We start from the raw sequence: 20,081 nt of genomic DNA on the forward strand, positions 1-20,081 counted from the left end.
TTCATTTCCTCCTCCTCCTTCTTCTCTTGGATTGTGTTCCCCCGTAAAAAACAATTGCAATGGGTGTAGTCAGTTTTTTTGTTTCTTCTATTCAACATTTATTGTGTCCTGTTGCTTAGTTGGAATTCAGTTTTGTGTGCTTTCGTTTTGTGGTTAATAAATTATTAAAGCCTTATGCCTAGGGTCATGACTTATAAAATGCCTTAATGCTAAAAGCTAACAGGGTATGGGCGTAACCATACAACCCCTTCATCTAGTCTATGTACGTGTGGAAAGTTTTGTGCTTTTGTGTGGCATTTAAAATGTGGCGCTAACAGAATACCATTATCGTCTCAAGGAATGTAATTATGGATTTCTAATAGATAATAGACGGTTATGGATGAATAAACAAGCAGAGTGCAGACTATAGAATGCATAATTAGATCGATAGTCAGATTAAATTCATACATCTAGCAAACCCTTGAAAAGCATTCAAATAGAATACTTAGGATTATATATAAAAATGAAAAGCTTGCATAAATTATATAGTTTTTTTTTTAAATTTTTTTAGGATTTGTTTGGTAGGTTTGCAAACTTGAAAAGCAATGTGTAAGAACTAAATAGAAGATATATTTGTGAAGTAAAGAATATATTCTAATAACAAGTTTAGAAAGGAAAGTTTTATATAATATATAGTTTGTAAATTCAATAAAAATAAAAATATTTCTATTTGCAGTACCCTAACATCTCATATCTCGAAAATCTCGTAGGTAATTCAAAAAATAGTTTCAATATTCAAAATTTTGGAATGCAGAAAAGTAAGGTAATATATAAGAATAGTATTACCAATAAACATAACATAGGTACAGATTTATAGTATGTCAAGAAATTATTTATGTAGCTTCGCAAATAATGCAGTAAATTTTGCAGTTGGTGAATAAATTTAATGAGTTAGTTTATGGCACAATTTGGTAAGTGTTAGGCCAAGTATTTGGATTAGTGCAGGAACCCTAACTACAGCTCGTCTATATAGTAAATATATATGGTATTATAGTTGTATATATCTAAAGTATTCGGCACAAGCATAATGCATAATGATGATGCTTGCACTATCACAAGATCCCAGTTCGAGGATTGGGTTATAGATGCCCTCGCAATTTCTCTCTCTTCAAAGACTCGTCGTTGCCTGCAGCTTGAGGTACCGCGTTCCATTCTCGGCATCCGCCAGTCGAGCGATGTGATCGGAGGCGGCATAGCAAGTGGTTGCTGTGGGCGTGCCAGGTCGACTGTTGCCACTGCAATTGTTGTTGTTGTTATGCATGCTGCTGCTGTTGCTACTCAGACTAGCATCGCCTCCATTTCCCCCACCTCCCACACTGCGTCTTATGCGCGTGGCACCCCAAATCAACACGACAACCGAGGTCACCAAGATGCCCAGTCCCAGGCCAGGCAGAAAGCTCTTGTTCAGCGAGTCGATGACATCGTAGTTGTGCAGCAATGTTGGTGCCACGGGCTGTGGATGTGTCTGCTGTTGACTGCCCACAATACTGTTAAACTGTCGCTTGTTCAGCGGATAATCCTCGCCAGCGGCGTGCTCTACCTCCAGCTCATGGGGCGTATAGTAGGGACGTCGTTGGTGCTGACGCAACACGGGCATGGAGCCAGGACTGCTAAGTTGCAGCTGCGTGATGTTGGAACAGCCAATGTTGAGCTCTTCCTTGGGCTTCTGCTCTTGAACCATGACCAGACAGAAACGGTAGCTAAGGAGAGTGCAGAAAGGTGAATAAAGAACGATACAAGAATTTAAAGAGCTTATCACACCTTTCGCCTATGTCCAGTGAGGAGCTGTCGGGCACAATGACGCTCACAGTGTTCTGTCCATTGACTACCTTGCTCTCGCAGTGAATCTGCAATGGAAGAATGGAAGTTATAGCAAGAGAAGAGTCTCACTATCCACTTCAACAACTTACTGGTGAGTTATCGATGAGAATCTCGTTGATGTTCTCTTCCTTGTAGACAAAGATGGCATCGCACATGTAATCCTTTTTGCTCAGATTCAGCAGCCAGGTGAGTATAAGACCATAATCAGCCGAGTAGTGCAACTCATGTAGAATAATCTGTAATTACGCAAGGAATTTAATTAAATAGCTCTATGAATTAAAGACTATTTAATAACTTACCTCTTCAGACAAATCTTTGACGTGAGACGTCGTCTGATTGGGTTTGGCCAGCGTCTCGAGGTGCTCCATAATGTTTACATTGTCCTTCTCCACATTGTCCATATCGCAGGTCAACGTCTCCACCGGCACCTGCAGCAGCGGAGCACCCTCGAGACGCGGTGGCGTCACACAGGAAGCACTCAAGCTGGAGGAGAGTTTAGACACCTGCAACCACTCGGCAAAGGGACGAATGCTGCAGTCACAGGACAAAGGATTGTCTTGCATCTGCAGGCTCTGCAATTCATGCGCCCGATCCATGGCATTCCTGGCCACAATGGAGATATCGTTGCCATCCAGTCGCAGTTCACGCAATGAAGGCAACGGTGCTATCAGATCCGACGTCAAGGCGCGCAGAAAGTTGTGCGTCAGATCCAAGACAGTGAGACGCGTCAGATGCTGCAACGAGGCACTCGAAATGGCCACAATGCCATTGTAACTCAGATCGAGAGTGTCCAGTGCTCCCAGTCCATAGAAGGCATGATCCTGCAGCACATCGACCTGATTGTGACGCAGCGAGAGACTCACGAGTCGTGAAAAATTCGCCAACGCTTTGTTCTGTATACTCTTGATCATGTTGCGATTGAGGTTCAGATTCTCCAGATTGCGCAGCACAGGCAAAGTTTGCTCGCTCAGCGGTCCATTCAAATTGTTGGCCGTGAGATCGAGTTGACGCAACGCGAGACACTGACTCAAGGCCTTCAGACTCTGTGGATAATCACCTAGGCGATTGCCACCCAACTTGAGTACTTCAAGTTTACGCAGACCGCTGAAAGTGCGCTGAGAAATGCTGGAGATTTGATTGTTGCTCAACTCCAGATACACCAGATTACCTAAGCTCACAAAGTCTGCGGTGCCCAGCGCCTTAATCTTATTGTTGGCCAAATCAAGACGCTCCAAGGCGCCCAGAGTAGAGAGCGCATTCCAGGGCACGCTGAGCAGCGCATTGCCGGGCAAACCCAAGGCCTGCAGCGGTCCCTTGATGCCCAGAAAGGCAGACTTGTGCACACGCTTAATCTCGCCGGAGGAGATGACCAGACCATGCAGCGAGATGCCATCAAAGATCTTGGCATCACTCAGAAAGGTGACATTGCGCAACGAACAGTCGAGCAGCGAGATGGAATAAGGTGAGCTGCGCAGGCGATCGGCAAGTAACTAAAAGTTGGGAAAGATTGGCATTAATTGGAGAATTGAAGTATGCAACTTGTTGCTCACCTGCAACCCGTGCAAATCGATGTTGCAGCGCAGCGTGTGCGGCAAATCGCAGCCACACTCGAGGTCTGCATTGCGAGTGCCCGAAATGTTGGGACATTTCCATTCCAGTTGGCCGTCGGAGTCGATGGGCAGCGGCAACGAGGACACCTCCTCGGCCTTTCGCTTCTTGGGTGAGCTCTTGTTGAAGTACTTGCTGCCGGGCAGCTTCGACTTGAGTTTACTGGGCGGGGCTGCATTGTAGGCGGGCACAGCAGCAGCTGATATAACATAAGCACTGGGCGTGGTCGCCGTTGAAGTTGTCGTAGTTGTTTTCACAGTAGTTGTAGTTGTTGTTGTTGTTGTGGAATCCTCGAGGAGATCCTTGAGTTCATTGGCCGTTGCCAGCGGCAGCAGCACCAAGAGCAGCAGGAGCAAACAACTGTAATGGAAAAGTTTTGCATTGCAGTTTCATGGGAATAAAAATAAAAGAACGCTTAAAGATAGATTTCTAGAAATTGCATTTGGCATTTGTTGTTATTTTGCCAGCAAATCTCGACAAGCCAAGTGAATTGGATTGTGCGTTTTTTTAGGTCAAGCGGCGTTTGACACTCTGACACACAAAAAACAGTTCGCTGCAGTTACAACAACAGCTACAGCTATAGATACAGATACAGATAGAAATAAAGATACAAGATACGCTGCGCTGATGTGCAAGACAAGACAATTTGCCAATTTAGCGCTTAACGCAATCAAAGGCGTGCGATTTATTGGATACATGCACCACACAAGCGAGCGTGTGAGTGAGTGTGTATCTGTGAGATAATTTGTTATCTTTCGGTGGAAAATGCATAAAAGCGAACGACATTCTTAAGCTAACTACACACATTTCCCAATTTCTTAATTTTTGCGTATGCCAAGTGTGAGATACTTTTATATCTATGGGATACTTGTGTATCTTTTAGTGGGACAGACATTTCACTAATTCCTAATTTTCAACCATTCCTGCTCTAAGATACCATTGTAGCTGTGAGATAATCTTTTATATTTTAGTGAACAATGCATAAGAAGGGAAATTTGCTTCCATTTCTTAATTTACACACTCCTACTTGCAGTAGATACTTTTGTATTTATGAGATACTTTTGTATGTTCGAGTGGAAAATGCCTAACTACACACATTTTCGAATTTCATAACTTTCACGCATGTTAGGTGTGACATACATTTGTAGCTGTCAGATACTTATGTATCTGAGGACTGCTTGTGAATCTTTTGTGTCGATCAAGCTGCTTAGCTCCACTAAGTGCATGTGTAACATCGATTTACTGGCCTTGCATTTCCCAATTTCCTAATTTTCAGAACGCATTTCACAGCTTGCAAGCTGAAAGCGAAAGCAAGAGAGAGAGAGAGAGAGAGAGAGAAAGACAAGTTATTCATGTGACAACATTGCACAGTTGTTGTTGTTGCTGCATGCTAATTGAGTTGTTCCTTTTGTTGCTGTTGTTGTTGGCGATGTATGTCAATTTGTCTGCGGCATAACGAGCTCGTCAGCAAAGAATTGCGTGCGAGGCTTTAAAAACCCCGACTTGCGCAGCTACGCGTGTTTAGTTGTAGTTGGGCAGTTGCTGGGGAAGCGCTTTAGGATTAAAGTGGTCCAGGCAACCAATCCATAGAGCTTAGAAGCGAAATTCCTACTTAAATTTTCGAGTAACAACAACAATAATAACAACGTCCTTGCATTCTGAGCACATATCCTTGGCATCACAAAAACAAATGGCTCTGCCGCATCACAAGTTCAGCGCCGTTGTCCTGAGCCTCGTCCTGCTGCTGTCGCTGTCGCTGTCAGAGACGCAGTCAAAGCTCCTCACACGCTGCCAGCTGGCCAAGGAGCTGTTGCGTCACGACTTCCCGCGCAGCTATCTTTCAAATTGTGCGATTGTTTAATGGCTGTGGAAAATGAGACCAACTAATTTGTGTCTTTTGTGTTTCGCAGGGGTTTGTCTCGTGGAATCGGAGAGCGGCAGAAGCACATCAAAGTCAATGCAGCTGCCAAATCAGAGCGTTAGCTACGGCCTCTTCCAGGTAGGTGCATCCATAAATCGCTGGCTTGTAGTGCCATTTATTTATTCCATCCAGCCAATCAACAGATAAACAGTAAGAACTGGTGTCGCAAGGGACGTCGCGGTGGCATATGCAACATCAAATGCGAAGGTGAGTGCAACCAATATTTGCCTTCAAGGTGTGTGTTTATCTTATGTTTCCCCAGAGTTCCTCAACGATGAGATCTCCGATGATTCGCGTTGTGCAATGCAGATCTTCAATCGTCATGGATTTCAAGCCTGGCCTGGCTGGATGACCAAATGTCGTGGTCGCACATTACCGGATGTCTCACGCTGCTAAGCTGCAGTTGCAGATGCAGTTGAGAACTCGACGAATTTAGTATTTTAGCTGTTAGTTTTAAGTCTCGCTTCATTTGCTTTCCATTGCATTTCAATTCAATTATATAAAACCTTAGGCGTATGTCGTATTTATTTTAAGATTAACTCTGTTCCAGGAATTAGCAAAAAACCAGCGTCTCTCTCTCCCCTCGACTGCAGCAGATAAGGCGACTGATAAGTCAAGTGGGATCAGCCATAGTCACTCAGGTATAACAACGAGTGCTCAACTGGCTGCTTATCACTGAATCGCCAACAACAAACCACAAAAAACAATAAGTACAACACTTTAAAGCGCGGCGCAAACAGTGTGTCAATAAGCAGAATCAATTCTCTCTCTCTCTCTAAAAGTTTTGCTCTTGCTTTTCCTCTCTCTCTCTCTCGCTGTGTGTGCGATACTTCCTATTTGTTTTTGGGCAGCGCAGCGTAAGAATACTTAAACATTTTAATAATTTTTTAGTAGCTGAGTTGTGGCCCACAGCGTCGCACATGTGGAGCGCCAGCAGCTCACATTGAAATCGCTCGCAAGCTCGAATACAAAAGAAGATACAGATACAGGTACACATACAGATACAGATACATTTCGTACTCGCCTCGCTAAACGTGAATAAACTAGTTATTATTGTTGTCGTTGTTGTTGTTGATATTATTATTATTATCATTACTGCTGTTTTTGGCGTCGCTCGCGTGCATTGTGCTCAGTTAATTAACAAAAGGTAAACATTGTAATTACTTTGTAATTAAGTCGAAAAGTTCATAAAACAATACAATACAAAAAAAACAAAAAAAAAACCGAAATACTATTGCCCAAAATTCGCCAGAGTTGTCGACACATTCGCTGAATACTCAATTTCTTTGAGAGGAAATAAATCAATTATTATGCATAGCACATTCGAGTATTGTTTCAACAACTCCCATCGAACCATTCATCCATCCATCGTGAGCTGAGCTCACCCAAAATGTTGTTGTTTTCTCTGCAATTTAACATTAATTAAAACGAATTCTTCTCATGCCTTTATTTAACGACTATCTTTATCTTCGCGTACACTTTGTTCTAACAATTTCGACTTTTGGCAGATAGCAAAAGTGATGTGAAGTATTCCGAGATACCAACAACAAAGTTTCTTAGTTCCCTCTTCTATTTGTTTTTCCCCCCTCGCAGCAAGTTGAAAGACAAATGTGCTCACTTGTTCTTTTCTATTGTGCGACGTTTTGTTTACATTGAACAACAGAGCATTGAGAGAACTTGTTGCGAGAATAATAGCATAAATTATTATTGTTGCTTGAGGTATAATCATTATTGTTATTAAAATTACATTTATTGTTAATAAACTGTGCTTAACAATTGACCAACATTAATCAATAAATATGAAAGGGAAACATCTTTACTATTCAAAGATTATTTATGTAAGTCTTGTAAATTATTGGAATTAGCTGAGTGCTTATGATAATTACTCTTTTATGTAGTATTTCATCATCAATGGCAATGAATGTGCAACGTCATTTTCATCTGCAAATATCCAAGATTAGATATCATCATGAAGGGAAAGTAAAATGTCACATATTTGCTAGAGTATTTTGCGTCAAGTGACAACGCATTTAAGCTCATTGACTATTCGTGTATAAGCACAATGAATGCCCTTTTGTTAATTAGATTTACCGCACACGAATACCTAGAACTAATTAATTTATCCTAAATTTCCAATTTACATTTTAAATACATGCAACGCCGTAAATTTAGCACCAGGTATTGAAGCAAGCAAATATAAAACAGCTAATGAATATAATTTAAATTAAAAATAAATTATTTTTAACTTGATTTTTAAATAAGCACTTGTCCGTTTATTTATCAATTGTGCTTAAAACAGAAAGAACAGCGATTACATTATTTATTTGAAATGTAATCAATCGATTCAAAAGTTTCATATAATATATATTAAAAAGTATTCAATAGATTAAAAAGAGGACTTTTTTAAAACCTTATAAAGTTTTATACTACTATATATCTGTTAATTGAGAAAGCAATCAATGGATTGATTGCAATGGATTTAAAGGGAAAACCTAGTCAAGCCTTATACAATATTTTTTCTATATGCAAATTTTATTGCCTTCCTTACCCATGCATAATATCATTGGTCATACATTAATTTCTGAAATTACCTATAATATTCATTTATTTATTCAACTTTATTCAACTCAGTCATGCTGCTGCCGGACATGTCGAATAGATCTGAAGTGCGTTTCTTGATTGTGCTTGGAGTCTTGGCGCTGATGCTTTGTGGATCAGAGGTTGAGTCCAAGAAGTACATGAGATGCGAGCTGACCCGAGTGATGGTCGAAAACTACAGGTTCCAAAAGACACTAATGTCAAACTGTAAGTTATTAAACATAAGAATAAACTACAATTAACTAATATTGTAATTTAAAGGGATTTGCTTAATTGAGCATGAAAGCAACTTGGATACAAATAAAGTGACACGGAATACTAACAATAGCAAAAACTACGGACTGTTCCAAATCAATAGCAAGGATTATTGTGCAGAGGGACGTAAGGGAGGAGTGTGCAACATGAAGTGCGAAGGTAAAGTTGTAATTAATGAATAATAATGCATTTTAAATTTGTACTATTTAATTGATGTTTTTTCACTTTTCTTTAGATCTATCTAATGATGATATTTCTGATGACATTGCCTGTGCAAAGAGAATTCAAGAGCGCGATGGCTTCAAGTACTGGAAAGGCTGGAGTCGGTATTGCCGAAACACCCAAAACTTGCCCAACTTGGATGTTACCTGCAAGCTTAGCTCGCTTTCTTCAGCTTATCGCAGTCCCAATGCCTATTAGAGCTTTTTAAAAGAGCTTATAGGTCAGCTGAATTACTTACACATTAGCTTGTAGAAAAGGAATTTAAATAAAATGAAATGACGATAAATATCAAGTATACGACCATTTCATGTCTGTGGCATATATGGTATAAAAAAGTAGTCTATTTACATTCAATTTTAAAATACTCATACACATTAATGAAACCCATTGAATTAAATTTTATCTAGTAGTCACATTTGATAATAATATAAGAAAAAATAAGTTTTCATGCATATACGTATGTATATGAAAATTGATAGTATCACAATTTAATTGAAATATTCTTTTCTTAATTTAAAATCTTAAATTGATTTTATTTTAATTCAATCTAATCATATGAATCATATAATTTTCATTTTAATAATTTAGGTTTAATTGTCTGGTTATTTAAACCAGTTGATCTATTAGAAACATTAAATTATAGGAAGAATTAGTTATATATTAATTTTAATTGTGTAATAAAAGGTTTAGATCGTCCAATGAATAAGCCACGTTATTCCAGAGATAAAGTTAGGCGTTATTGTGATAATAATGGAGCACAAATTTGACATTCGTATAATTTACGTTGACAAATATTGCCATATAGACGAGAGTTTAAATAGAGAACGCCCTAAAATTCGCTCAGATCTCTGCATCACTTCGTTGTGTATGTTTTATGAGTATTTACGTGCCGTAACTTTGGCACCACGCCCACACCTTTTTATTGAGCTCTATGGCACATGGCAAGCTTCAGCTTGTGGGCGTTATTGGAGTTTTTTCTCCTTTTTTTTTAGAGCTGTATAGTTGAAACGCCTCGGCATTTAAAGTCGTAACAAACACTGGCGACAACGAGTACGAAGCGAGCATCTGCATGAGATTCAGACTGTGCAGACTGTAGACTCCTAGACGAGACTCATGCTGTGTTGTTGTTGTTGTCAGCTGGTTGCAAGGGCGTAGGGCAACCTACGGATTTGGGTCTAATGAAATGCAGTTTGCTGTAGGTAACAAGAAAAAAACAAAAACAGTTTCATTGACATGGGCAACAAACTGGAGGATGATCTGGGCTGGGTTCTTTGAACTACTTTAGAAGATTGTGCCTTCACTTTTGTAATTGATAGCCAATTCTATGTGCTGCTGTTAATGTTGCAGTAGTTGTTGTTGTATAAGGTAATGCAAAACCAGCTTATACAATTCCTGGTAATGTCTACAATATCATTTGCATTTCCGTTGCAACCAAAAGCGGCGTTTCCGCTTTTAGCTGCCACCACCGCTCACACAACAATCAAAAGAGAAACAATGAACAAAATCTCGACGTTCTTTCACTATGCCACATGCCGCAGGGCAGCATGGAAGCGTGCAACAGCCACAGCCACAGCAACAACAATAACAATAACAATAACTGTGGGCAACAGGTGAAGCAGCTACAAATGAAACTCAAAAATCAGAGCGTAACTACAAATTACAATGCGCAATGCCTGTTGTTGTTCCATTAGAATGCGTTTTGCATATGTACGTGGTCAAAATAAATCACACTGGCCACAGCAACAACATCAACAGCAACAACCATAACAACAACAGCAGTTGTTGTTGCTGCGTACATTGCCTATTTGGTCAAAAAGGCACAGCAACAACATCCTCCGCACACTTGTTATATAGCCATCTCTTTTTAACTTGGACGCATTTCAAATGCAGCTCAGCTGTCGCTCATCAGCCTCTTCTTCTTTTGCTTGTGCTCCGCCTGTTGTCACGCTACTTTGGCCACACAACAAACAACGTAATGTTCGAAACGTTTCAGTGCGTTTAATTTCCGTTGTCGCTGTCGTTGTTGTTGTTGCTGTTGTTGTTGTCGCTGTTTTGGTCACTGTCTCTGCCCAGCTAATTATGCATAAAATGCATTGACAACAACAATGCAATAATCAAAGCACAACAACAACAATGATCCTAGCTTACTCAGCTGAGTCAGCAAGTGCTAATCGCATGTGTCTATATTTTGATATGCATGCTTGGTCACACTGTCCAAGAACACAACAAAGCTTTTGCGTAGACCGCGTCAAAGGAAACGTTGTGCATGAATGATATTTTTGCAGTCTGTTGTAAATGCCAACTTGTTAGCTTATGACCGTCGATATACGAGCTTAGTTCTGCTTTTAGCACTCGCTCGCTAATCCCCACGGAGAGCCACCAACACATCTCAAGTGAGACGCGACGCCAGCAGCATTGGCAGCATTAACATTCCACTGTCGCCGCTTCTCCCACACACAGATTGCAAAATTCACAACATCCAAGACGAATTGCCAATACACTTCTGATATACAACTGTACTTTAATGCTTGAAAAGTGCAGCTACCCCAATGCAATACACTCCAGCAGCCACAAGCGATGTGTAGGCGCAGTTGTAGCGCCAGCAGAAAAACCCATCCACAGAGCCAAAAAAAAAAAACTGGCTGAAATTAAGGCACGTCAACGGAAATAAACCTTTTTTGTAGTTTTTGTTTTTATTTCGCTGTATGAGTCAAAATGTGTTGTTGGTAACGGCATTGCAACGTTTTCTGTGGAATAAGTCGCGGCTGTTGCTGCCTCTTTTTGATTATTGTTGTTGTCGGGTTGCAGACAAGCTCTTGATGATGCTGGCAAAGGCAAAAGCAAAAGCAATGCTCAGATACAGATACAGATACGTATGATAATGATGTTGAAACTTTGAATGGCAACTGGGTGTGTGAATGAGTGTGTGTGTGTGTGACTGCGGCACCACACACAACGCACAGCTGACGATCTTTCACTCTCTCCCTATTCCTCTTTCTGCCTCTCTTCCTTTCATTGCTGTCATTAGCAAAACTGATTTAGAATTTCTTATTCAGCTTGCCTCGGCATAACAAGGCAAGATTGACCTGTTGGCCACTGCCTTCTGGCCATCAAAAAGCATTGACAACAAAAGGCGTTGTGGCCACATGCAGCGCCTTCATGCGCATGACGCCCACTGTGCAACAAGCAGCAGCCGATGGCAATGGGCAAACGGAGGCGATAATCGAAGCTGTCTCTGGCACCGTCTCCAGCTGCTTAAACTGACCAAACGATTGGGCAAACTCATAAACTATACCCTGTAAATATGGAGAGTATCAGAAGGCAACTGCGATGCCAAGATACGCTACAATCGATTAGGAATAAATAAACAAATACAACTATAAGCGCTAAAGCAATGAATTTGTAACTTTCAATTAAGATTACATTATTACTTTTTCATACAGACCGATTCTAACAACGTTTTTAACTTAACAAAATATTCTTGATTAGTATTTTATTTTTTCTGCAAATCTTTAACTTGCAATTAGCAATACTCTATCAATATTGCTTATAAGCATAGGCTAGCCATGTTCCCATATAAAACTCATATTTTTGTATTTCTATATTTATTTCATTTATGTTACTTCAACATGAAACATTGAGGCTACAAATTTATAATTTTCGATTAGCAATGCTTTATTAATATTCTTTAAAAATAAATTCTAACCAAGGTCTACCAGGCACTCTCACTAAATTAATTAATTTATTTTTTGTTTTCGAAAAAAAACAAAACCACATATTTTTGCGCTCCCAAAATGGCCAAAAACAAGCGATAAGCCACCGAACAATTAAAAACGCGTTTTCTGTTACTTTGCCTTCTTTGGATGTGGCAACAATTTCGTATCCAATTGATACGACAACGAATTGTGAATGCTCTGCCATTTCCAATGACGTCAATACAAGTGTAAAGTCATAAATTGTGTAATGTTCCTTTTGATTTTTGCCAACCAAACTGTAAAAGTCTCTTAAATGGCTGCGTTTATTGCCACACAGTGCCTATTAAAAGTGAGTGACACTTGCTGGCAAGTTGCAGCAATTTGTTGCAGCTGTTGCGGTGAAACCTGCAGATTGTGTTCCCTCTGCCCACATTGGTATAATGTACATTAGCTAAATACAATTTGCTACTCGTAAGTAACGAACAAAAAAAAACGAATGCTGCAGCAGGCAAATTAGGCAACATGTTGCTAATAATGACAGCAACATGTTGCCGCAAATCGAAAAGGCCAAAGGCTAAATTCAAACATATCAGCGCTTATGTTTGTTGTGTACCATTTTTGGCTCTGCTGCAAATTCAATATCAACCTGTTGCTGTTGGTCTTGCTGTTGTTGTTGTTGCTGCCGTTGCTGTTGCATTGTTATCTGTTGGCCAAACGCCAAAGCCGTCTGCCGAAATCGGCAAGCGAAATAAGCTCGAAAGCGCAACGAATTAAAGTTGCCGCAGCCCAAAGCAACAGTGCGGAGCAGGTGAATAGATAAAGTTTATATTTAAGATTTAATTGTATTCATAGCAAAGTTAATATAAGTATTTCATATATCATACTTCCGAAAAGGAACATTTAAATAAAACTACAAAAAATTTAAAAAGACAAATTAATATTGAAGTAATATTCTTTACATCATTAAAATTTTAAATAATACTCATACTCGTAATTTTAAGATTTCAAATTTCAAATTAGTTTTCTTAAGAAAACCAACAAAAAAATAAAGAAATTCCACTGGTTAAGATCCTTAAAATCTCTTTACCTTATCTCTATTCATTTGACCGCTGCTGTATCAAACACTTGTGTGCCGCAAGCTGTTGCCAGTGCGGCACGTACATGTGTGTTTCTCGATTATCTCGGCAAGTGTGGCAAACGAAATTTATGCGAAGCGCATGAAAATAGTAAAAGTTGCGACTGAAGCCAGCCAAAGGTCGAGATGTCACGCAACGCAAATAGCGAAGAGGACACACACAACAAACACACACACAGGCGGACACATGGCAGAGTGTCACTTTAAGTGGCAACCACAAAACGAAATGCCGCACGAAGCGAAGCGACGTGCAACAAACAAAAGCCACCGCAATGCCAGCTGCAAAGCAGATCGCTTTGAATGTGAACTTGAGTAAAGTGAAATGAGTGAATGAATGAATGTGTGAGAGTTGCGCACAGGAAACAGCCGAAAGGGATTTGATTGTTGTGCTCAGCAAGGATGGAATGAGAGCCTGCGTCTTCCTGTGCAGTCGTGGCATTGAGTGGTGGCTGCAGATTAAGACGGAAGCGGATGTTGTCCTTGCGATAAAGCAAAAGCAAACAAAGTCTGATTGAATTACTTAAGCCCAATGAGAACTTAACACATCTAAATAAATAAATAGTAAATTTCGGGCAGTGTCAAAATAGGAATTACGCGATACGGAACCGTGTCAAAAGCTAAGCCTATTAAATTGCCGTAAACGAAAGACTTAGGCAACGAACTCGCACGTGCCCAGCAAGGAATTAGCCAGGTATCTGGTCATGGTCCTTCGTTTAATTAGTTAGTTGGCCAGAAGGCAGGTCTTAATAGGCATCCGTTGCGCTGCATCATAAATTTGACGTTAAATTACTTTTTGAAGGCCAAAGGCAAGAACACTACACAACATTCATATGCAAATGTTGCACACAGATGAAATGCGTTTAACCAAAAACGAAACAGAAATGCAGCAAATAACGAACGCAGCAAAAAGGAGCACAGAAACCAAACCAATTTAATTTAAATGAAATTCCGTTTTCGCCTGGCCCAAAAACCCGATCGAACCGAAGTTCTTTATATTTCATTTTGAAAAAGAGAGACCTAAGCTGGGGCGCGTTGGCCACCGTTTGTTTGTTATTGTGAGGCATTGTTGTTATTGTAGCAGGTTCTGCAGTCCATAAAATGAATGATTTGGGCAACCTGCTGTAGACAAATCCCGGCTTAAAGTCATTCCAAAAATGGTTTGTTTACCTTTCGGGATTAGCCAACTTGGCCGTCTTTATCGCATTTTGCTTTTGTTGTCTTTGTGTGTACGCTGTGTGTATGTGGTGTATTGATTCACTTTGGATTTCCACATTTATTGACTGAACTTATTGCTGGCCTAACAGACCATGGCCAAGAGACTCGACGCCATATAACTTAACTCGTTTTGAATCGACTCAACTTGATTCTTCTCTCAATTGCCGTCACTTATTGGGCATTTTTAATTGTTCAAGTGCTTTTGATTTTATTTTTATTACTTTATATGCAGCCTACCTACACTCGCATATGTGTATGTACATATATATATAGTTTTAACTGTAGCTGTGTTCAATTAAAAAGTAATTTGCCTAACAACAAACAGCTTGAAAAGGCAGAGAAACAAGCAGCCTCAAAGACGACGACTCCCACACATTTCCGTTTCTCAGCCCACTCTCGAAATAATGTTTACCAATTTTTGTAGCAGCTCAGCGCGTTTTAAATATACAGTTGAAGAGACAGATACAGAAACACGTTTGTAAACTAATTTGCAGCGGCTTGACAATATTGCCCGTCAAGAAATAAATAACGAAACAGCCGCTGAAACAAAAATGCCAAAATAAAGCTAGAAATTAAGATGTAGCTGCAATAATCACAGTGGTAGAAGGCTTACAAAAAACATGTATGATATCTTTCAAAATGTTTGCAATTTTATATTTTAAGTTGATGTTAGAAACTTGACCCACTTTCGAGCAAAAAAAAACTATATAATATGCAAATTCTAGAGCGAGCTAGGCTTCAAAAGCTTATCAAAACAAGATCATTGTTATAGCAAATCTGAAGTTAATGCTCAAGAACTCGCATGCAAATGTGTGGGTGATAAAAATGCCGTAAAGTTTATATAAAGTTCTAGACTACAAAACACCCCCAGTCTATGGATTAAAAGCATAATCATTGCGGTATAAATTTGTTAACAAAGATTGAATATGAGATTATTTGTTCGAAATTCAAATTACTTTGTTGGCCAACGCCTAAAAGAAAACACAATATGCACTCAATGGATAGACATATGTTATATTTATTTAATGCTGAATAATTCATGTGCGGCTGTCAAACGGCATGAGTGATTTAACATGCCCTACGACGGAGTGAGTAGCCAGTGTAGCGCAGCTGATGACTGAAAAAAAAATACCAACCCAAGTTCACAGCCCACGCCAATGGCAGAGACGTTGACGATGATGCCGCCAACGCACGTGCATAATGCTAAATCGCCTGTTAATTGCGACATTTCGAAAGTCAACACACACACACAGAAAAACAATACTCAAGATTCAAAGTGTGCTTGTTGAGTTCATAAAAAGTCTTTAATTTTGTGTTTTCGTCTGTCAAAATTGATGAAATTTAAGCGCGAGAGAGGGAGAAAAAACAAATAACAGCGGAAGAAAGCCCATGTCGAATGTCAGCTGTCTTCAATATCCAATTCGTATGCATTTCTGATATCAATTGGATGCCTTTAAATGGCGCTCAATGAGCTGCTTAAGTGGGCGGGGCCAGTTTACGTGGTATTAAGTTGCGTATACGCTGCGGAAATAGATTTGGAATGGACCAGAATTTAAACTTATTGTACGATGTTGCGACGTTGCGACGTTCGCTTGACAATGCGGCAAGCATGTCATACAACACACACACACACACACACACATACATACTGTGTATGTTAGCCCACACGGAGCGCGTACATCGAGTCAATGTCTCTCTCTCTGTCTCTCTCTATGAAAAGCACCGAAAAACCCACACACAAAATGCCAGCAGCCGCTTAACTTGTATGTCAAGAAATTGTTGCTGTTGTTGCTGTTGTTGTTGTTCGCATTGGATGCTGCGGAGGAGTATGCTAAGTGAATGGCTCTAGCTATAGCTGCTAGTTGTAACTCTTGCTCTAGCTTTGTCGAGAAATGTGCTGCGCTCTGACTGTGTTCATTAGCAGAAGAAATCGACACGCCTCCCCGCCCACTGTCGCATAAATAATTTACGCTAATTCCGAAATGCAGAACTCATTCCAGAGACTCCCCAAAATGATGTTGCTGCTGCCAAGTTCTGTTCGATCTGCGTGACATCGATATCGATGTGCAGACTTACTTGATGTTGATTTTATGTGTGTGGCCCGCATAAGTAAAAGAAACGCAAGTGGGCCGCGCGCGCTCCCATTGCCAAATTTGGCAACTTGTTTTGTGGACCAGACCAGCAGCAACAATAACAAAAAAGCAACTACAACGGTGGCAAGTAAGTAGCACAGTTGTATTTCAGTTGCGATGACTTTTCTTTCTTTTGCTGGTTTTTGCTGCTTCGACTGCTGCTGCAAATGATGGCTTATAAATGACGCCCACAGCTTGGGCGCAAACAAAAGACTTAGGCAACGAACTTGCTGCCACAATAGAACAACAACAACAATAACAACAGCGAGCGTAGCACAAACCAAGCAAGCGGCTAATGAGCACATGTAAAGCAGTAAAAAAATTATATAAACATTAATTATGTACATTTTGTTTTCTATTTCGTCGTTTTTGGTTTTTATTCCTCTCTCTGTTGTCTTTCGCCCAAAAAAGGAAACGTTGTAGGCGTACAAAATGAAATGAAAATAAAACTGTAATGTGAGTGTTCGAGTGTGTGTGATTGTGCCTATGTGTGTGTGTGTGTGTGTGTGTGTGTGTGTGTGTGTGTGTGTGTGTGTGTGTGTGTGTGTGTGTGTGTGTGGAACTGGAGGCACATTCAGTGGGGTCATGCTGTGAAAATTATGAACTATGTTTATGAAATTAGAAAACATAGAAAGGTTGCCAGCAACAACAACAGCAACAACAATGGAAATGGTATCGAATGAACGAGAGAAAGAAAAAAGAAAACAACGACAAAGCGCTAATTGCGCTTAAACTGAATAACTGCCTCAGTGTGTGTGTGCGTGTGCTATGTATGTGTGTGCGTGAGCTTGTGAGGTGCGTAGGTTGAACAAACTTCTTGCTTGACTCCGTTTGAAGTCATTCAAGCTGTCAGCAGCAACAACAATCACATTACAATTTAACTCTGTCGGTTTAGGTTTTCATTTTCCTGAATATAAACACTCACACGCACACACACACACACACACAGTCGCACACACTTTTGGTAATTTTTGAAAACTTTAACGCATTTTGGATTCGAAATGACAGCAGGGAGTCGCAATAATTGCCGCCGCAACGGAAGTGCGGCTGTCTGACGAAGTTAAATGAGCCCACAACACAGCAACAACACAATACAACAACTGAATAATGACGCAACGCGCATTTAGCTAATATTATTTATTTAAATGCAAAAGTGACAAATAATAATGAATGCGAAATTAAGTACAATCAAATACTTCAACTACATACCATATTATTCCGCAGAAAAGAATTTATAGTATATGCCAAAAATGTTTTACAAATAAATAAATATTAATCATCTTCTTCATTCAAGAATTGCTCCGTTAACATCATTTATTATTCAGTGCAATACTCGAAAGCATGCAAAAATAAATCTATGAATTTTAAGCACATTATTTTAAAGTCAATTTAATATTTTTGTAGTGAAAATCTGATGTGCTTTTATAGTCGCCACAAAGATAAATTATTGAGTGATAGATGAATGACTAACATATGAATACTGTTCTTCAGTTCAATACAAATTTCTTCTCAATTTATGAGAATGTAATCTTAAAATAAAAACGTTATTAAAACTATTTTTCAGAGTATACGCAAAAGCTTGATGAAATAAGTGCAATGTATATTACCTAACTGGCACCTGTCAACTTTAGCAACGACACAAAAATATGCCAATAAAGCTAATACTTTGTTTAGCAACTGTAACAATTGCATTTGAGGCACTTTGTTACACATATTCATGCATTTTTTTAGCTGACACTTGTTGCGCTAAATAAACAAATTAAACCTGAACTTTACGCCCAGCTGTAAACCTACTCAATAATCAATATTATACTCAAAATTGTTTTTGCCATAAAAATGAAATAATTTTTAATAATACACGTATCTGTAGCGAATTGAAGTTCCTTCATATAGCTTTTATAATAATATTCGTTCGCTTAACGCTAATTAAATGAGTTTTAAAGCTAAATTTAACTTTGCGGTCCAAGGCTGAATCAGCAGACGCATCATTAACCAACAATTTGCAATTAGCCAGAATGTTAATCAACCAGAAAACGAAATGATACTATTTATTATACGCTACAAGATTAAAGATCTTAAAATGCAGATCAGATCTCTGATGTGAGATTTAATCATGTGGGTGGGATCGACAACAATGTTTCTGTAGCTGCTCCATTGTGTTCACAACGTAGCCAATTTAATGGTCTACATTTTAAGTGTCCCACAAAAAAAAAGAGAAGACCGAAAAAAAAACCGAAATAGAAACGCACATAAATAAGAGAAGATAATGTATTTGGCAATAAAATTAGCTCAGTGGCGTTAAAAGTATGGTCGAGACTCACCTCAGTTTGGGCCACATTCTGTCAAGCAGACCAGACGACGAGGATACACTCATTCCGATGACAGTGATCTGTTTGTTTTGTCGGTCGATTTCGAAGTTATCAGCGTGCGAAACTTAAACAGCAAAGTTTTGTTGTTGATGCGCGGCAATTTATCAGCGAGTGTGACAAACAGAACCGTATTAACTTGGCCCAATGTCAATTGTCTACCTGAGAAACGGTTCCTGCTCCAGAACGTAAGTGCTTATTTAAAATGCGATTAAGATCTTTACGGTGCACTGGCTGAGCCTGGGTCTGCGTCTAGCTCAGAACTAAAACAACAACAATGCACATTCAGTTGACACTGCTGGACATGAACATGACGCACAACCAAACACAAACACAAACACACACACACAGAGACACAGTCAAAATTCATTCATGAAAACGTTGTAGAATAATCAAATAACGCATATCAGCAGCAAGCGGACAGCAGACAAAGAGCCGGAAACGGATGCGACGTCGCGTTGTTGATTGTTGCTGCCCTTTGTTGTGTTGTGTGTTTGCTCGACTCGGCAGGATTCTAGCTTGTTGGGGATGATGATGACAGACGATGACGACGACAGCGCGCTCAGGTAGGCGTAACAACACAACTGACGATCGCCGACGGCATTCACAATTTCAGCAAAAATTGTCAAATTAACATTTGCATTTGCATATTCACAAACTGACTTTTTTATTCTTTGCCAATAACAAATGACTGAGGCAGCGAACTTTGCACTGCAGCACACTTCTGTTTACATTGACACAACTGTTGCATGCGGCAGCAACACACACACACAGAGAGAGATAGATAGACGGCGAGAAGACGAGCGATTTAACGAGCGCAACAGCAAAGCAGCTGCCACCACACACAACTGAACGCGCCGACGACAAAAACTCGACTGAGCTCAGGTAAACGAGTCTCAATGATTCGTTCATTTTCATTCACAAATACAATCGTTTCGGGTTCTCGTCTGCTTCGTCTGTGTCTTCGTCAACTGCCGCTGAGTCAGGCGTATACAACAGCAACAACAACGATGACCAGTCCAAACGCCTCTGCAATTGTGTGGGCAGCAGCAACAACGACATCGGCAGCAGCAG

The 20,081-nt window shown here is 39.8% G+C and overlaps 3 protein-coding genes across 6 annotated transcripts; 2 read left to right on the top strand and 1 right to left on the bottom strand.

The window, feature by feature from the left end:
* Positions 1 to 58: 58 nt before the first annotated feature.
* On the bottom strand, positions 59 to 19,878 carry LOC132793653 (slit homolog 1 protein). Its single transcript, XM_060803668.1, has 6 exons — positions 18,963 to 19,878; positions 3,411 to 3,828; positions 2,160 to 3,350; positions 1,950 to 2,096; positions 1,801 to 1,886; positions 59 to 1,739 (listed from the first exon to the last, which is right to left on the bottom strand). The coding sequence occupies exons 1-6, from the start codon at positions 19,013 to 19,015 to the stop codon at positions 1,148 to 1,150; spliced, it is 2,487 nt and encodes an 828-aa protein (XP_060659651.1). The 5' UTR covers positions 19,016 to 19,878; the 3' UTR covers positions 59 to 1,147.
* LOC132793659 (lysozyme c-1) lies at positions 3,236 to 6,204 on the top strand. 3 transcript variants are annotated; one of them, XM_060803678.1, is made up of 4 exons: positions 3,236 to 3,322; positions 5,379 to 5,467; positions 5,533 to 5,596; positions 5,652 to 6,204. In XM_060803678.1, the coding sequence occupies exons 2-4, from the start codon at positions 5,426 to 5,428 to the stop codon at positions 5,783 to 5,785; spliced, it is 240 nt and encodes a 79-aa protein (XP_060659661.1). In that variant the 5' UTR covers positions 3,236 to 3,322; positions 5,379 to 5,425; the 3' UTR covers positions 5,786 to 6,204. The 3 variants fall into 3 exon arrangements, with proteins under 3 accessions (XP_060659661.1, XP_060659660.1, XP_060659659.1); XM_060803676.1 differs by lacking the exon at positions 3,236 to 3,322 and adding an exon at positions 5,011 to 5,315 and having other exon boundaries at positions 5,652 to 6,182; XM_060803677.1 differs by lacking the exons at positions 3,236 to 3,322; positions 5,652 to 6,204 and adding an exon at positions 4,988 to 5,315 and having other exon boundaries at positions 5,522 to 5,596.
* LOC132793657 (lysozyme) lies at positions 6,291 to 8,759 on the top strand. 2 transcript variants are annotated; one of them, XM_060803675.1, is made up of 4 exons: positions 6,291 to 6,378; positions 8,021 to 8,194; positions 8,249 to 8,401; positions 8,478 to 8,759. In XM_060803675.1, the coding sequence occupies exons 2-4, from the start codon at positions 8,023 to 8,025 to the stop codon at positions 8,660 to 8,662; spliced, it is 510 nt and encodes a 169-aa protein (XP_060659658.1). In that variant the 5' UTR covers positions 6,291 to 6,378; positions 8,021 to 8,022; the 3' UTR covers positions 8,663 to 8,759. The 2 variants fall into 2 exon arrangements, with proteins under 2 accessions (XP_060659658.1, XP_060659657.1); XM_060803674.1 differs by having other exon boundaries at positions 6,315 to 6,536.
* Positions 19,879 to 20,081: the final 203 nt, after the last annotated feature.

The sequence above is a fragment of the Drosophila nasuta genome, chromosome 3 (assembly GCF_023558535.2).
Source record: "Drosophila nasuta strain 15112-1781.00 chromosome 3, ASM2355853v1, whole genome shotgun sequence".
In the NCBI taxonomy this organism is placed as follows: domain Eukaryota; kingdom Metazoa; phylum Arthropoda; class Insecta; order Diptera; family Drosophilidae; genus Drosophila; species Drosophila nasuta.

Excerpts from the sequence above, each read along its gene's own strand:
- LOC132793659 (XM_060803676.1), top strand. The coding sequence starts at position 5,159 with ATGGCTCTGCCGCATCACAAGTTCAGCGCCGTTGTCCTGAGCCTCGTC. Across the intron at positions 5,468-5,532 it reads TTAGCTACGGCCTCTTCCAG|ATAAACAGTAAGAACTGGTG; the intron begins GTAGGTGCATCC and ends GCCAATCAACAG. Across the intron at positions 5,597-5,651 it reads ATGCAACATCAAATGCGAAG|AGTTCCTCAACGATGAGATC; the intron begins GTGAGTGCAACC and ends ATGTTTCCCCAG.
- LOC132793657 (XM_060803675.1), top strand. The coding sequence starts at position 8,023 with ATGCTGCTGCCGGACATGTCGAATAGATCTGAAGTGCGTTTCTTGATT. Across the intron at positions 8,195-8,248 it reads AAAGACACTAATGTCAAACT|GGATTTGCTTAATTGAGCAT; the intron begins GTAAGTTATTAA and ends TGTAATTTAAAG. Across the intron at positions 8,402-8,477 it reads GTGCAACATGAAGTGCGAAG|ATCTATCTAATGATGATATT; the intron begins GTAAAGTTGTAA and ends ACTTTTCTTTAG.
- LOC132793653 (XM_060803668.1), bottom strand. The coding sequence starts at position 19,015 with ATGAGTGTATCCTCGTCGTCTGGTCTGCTTGACAGAATGTGGCCCAAA. Across the intron at positions 2,097-2,159 it reads TCAAAGATTTGTCTGAAGAG|ATTATTCTACATGAGTTGCA; the intron begins GTAAGTTATTAA and ends GCGTAATTACAG. Across the intron at positions 1,740-1,800 it reads TCACTGGACATAGGCGAAAG|CTACCGTTTCTGTCTGGTCA; the intron begins GTGTGATAAGCT and ends CACTCTCCTTAG.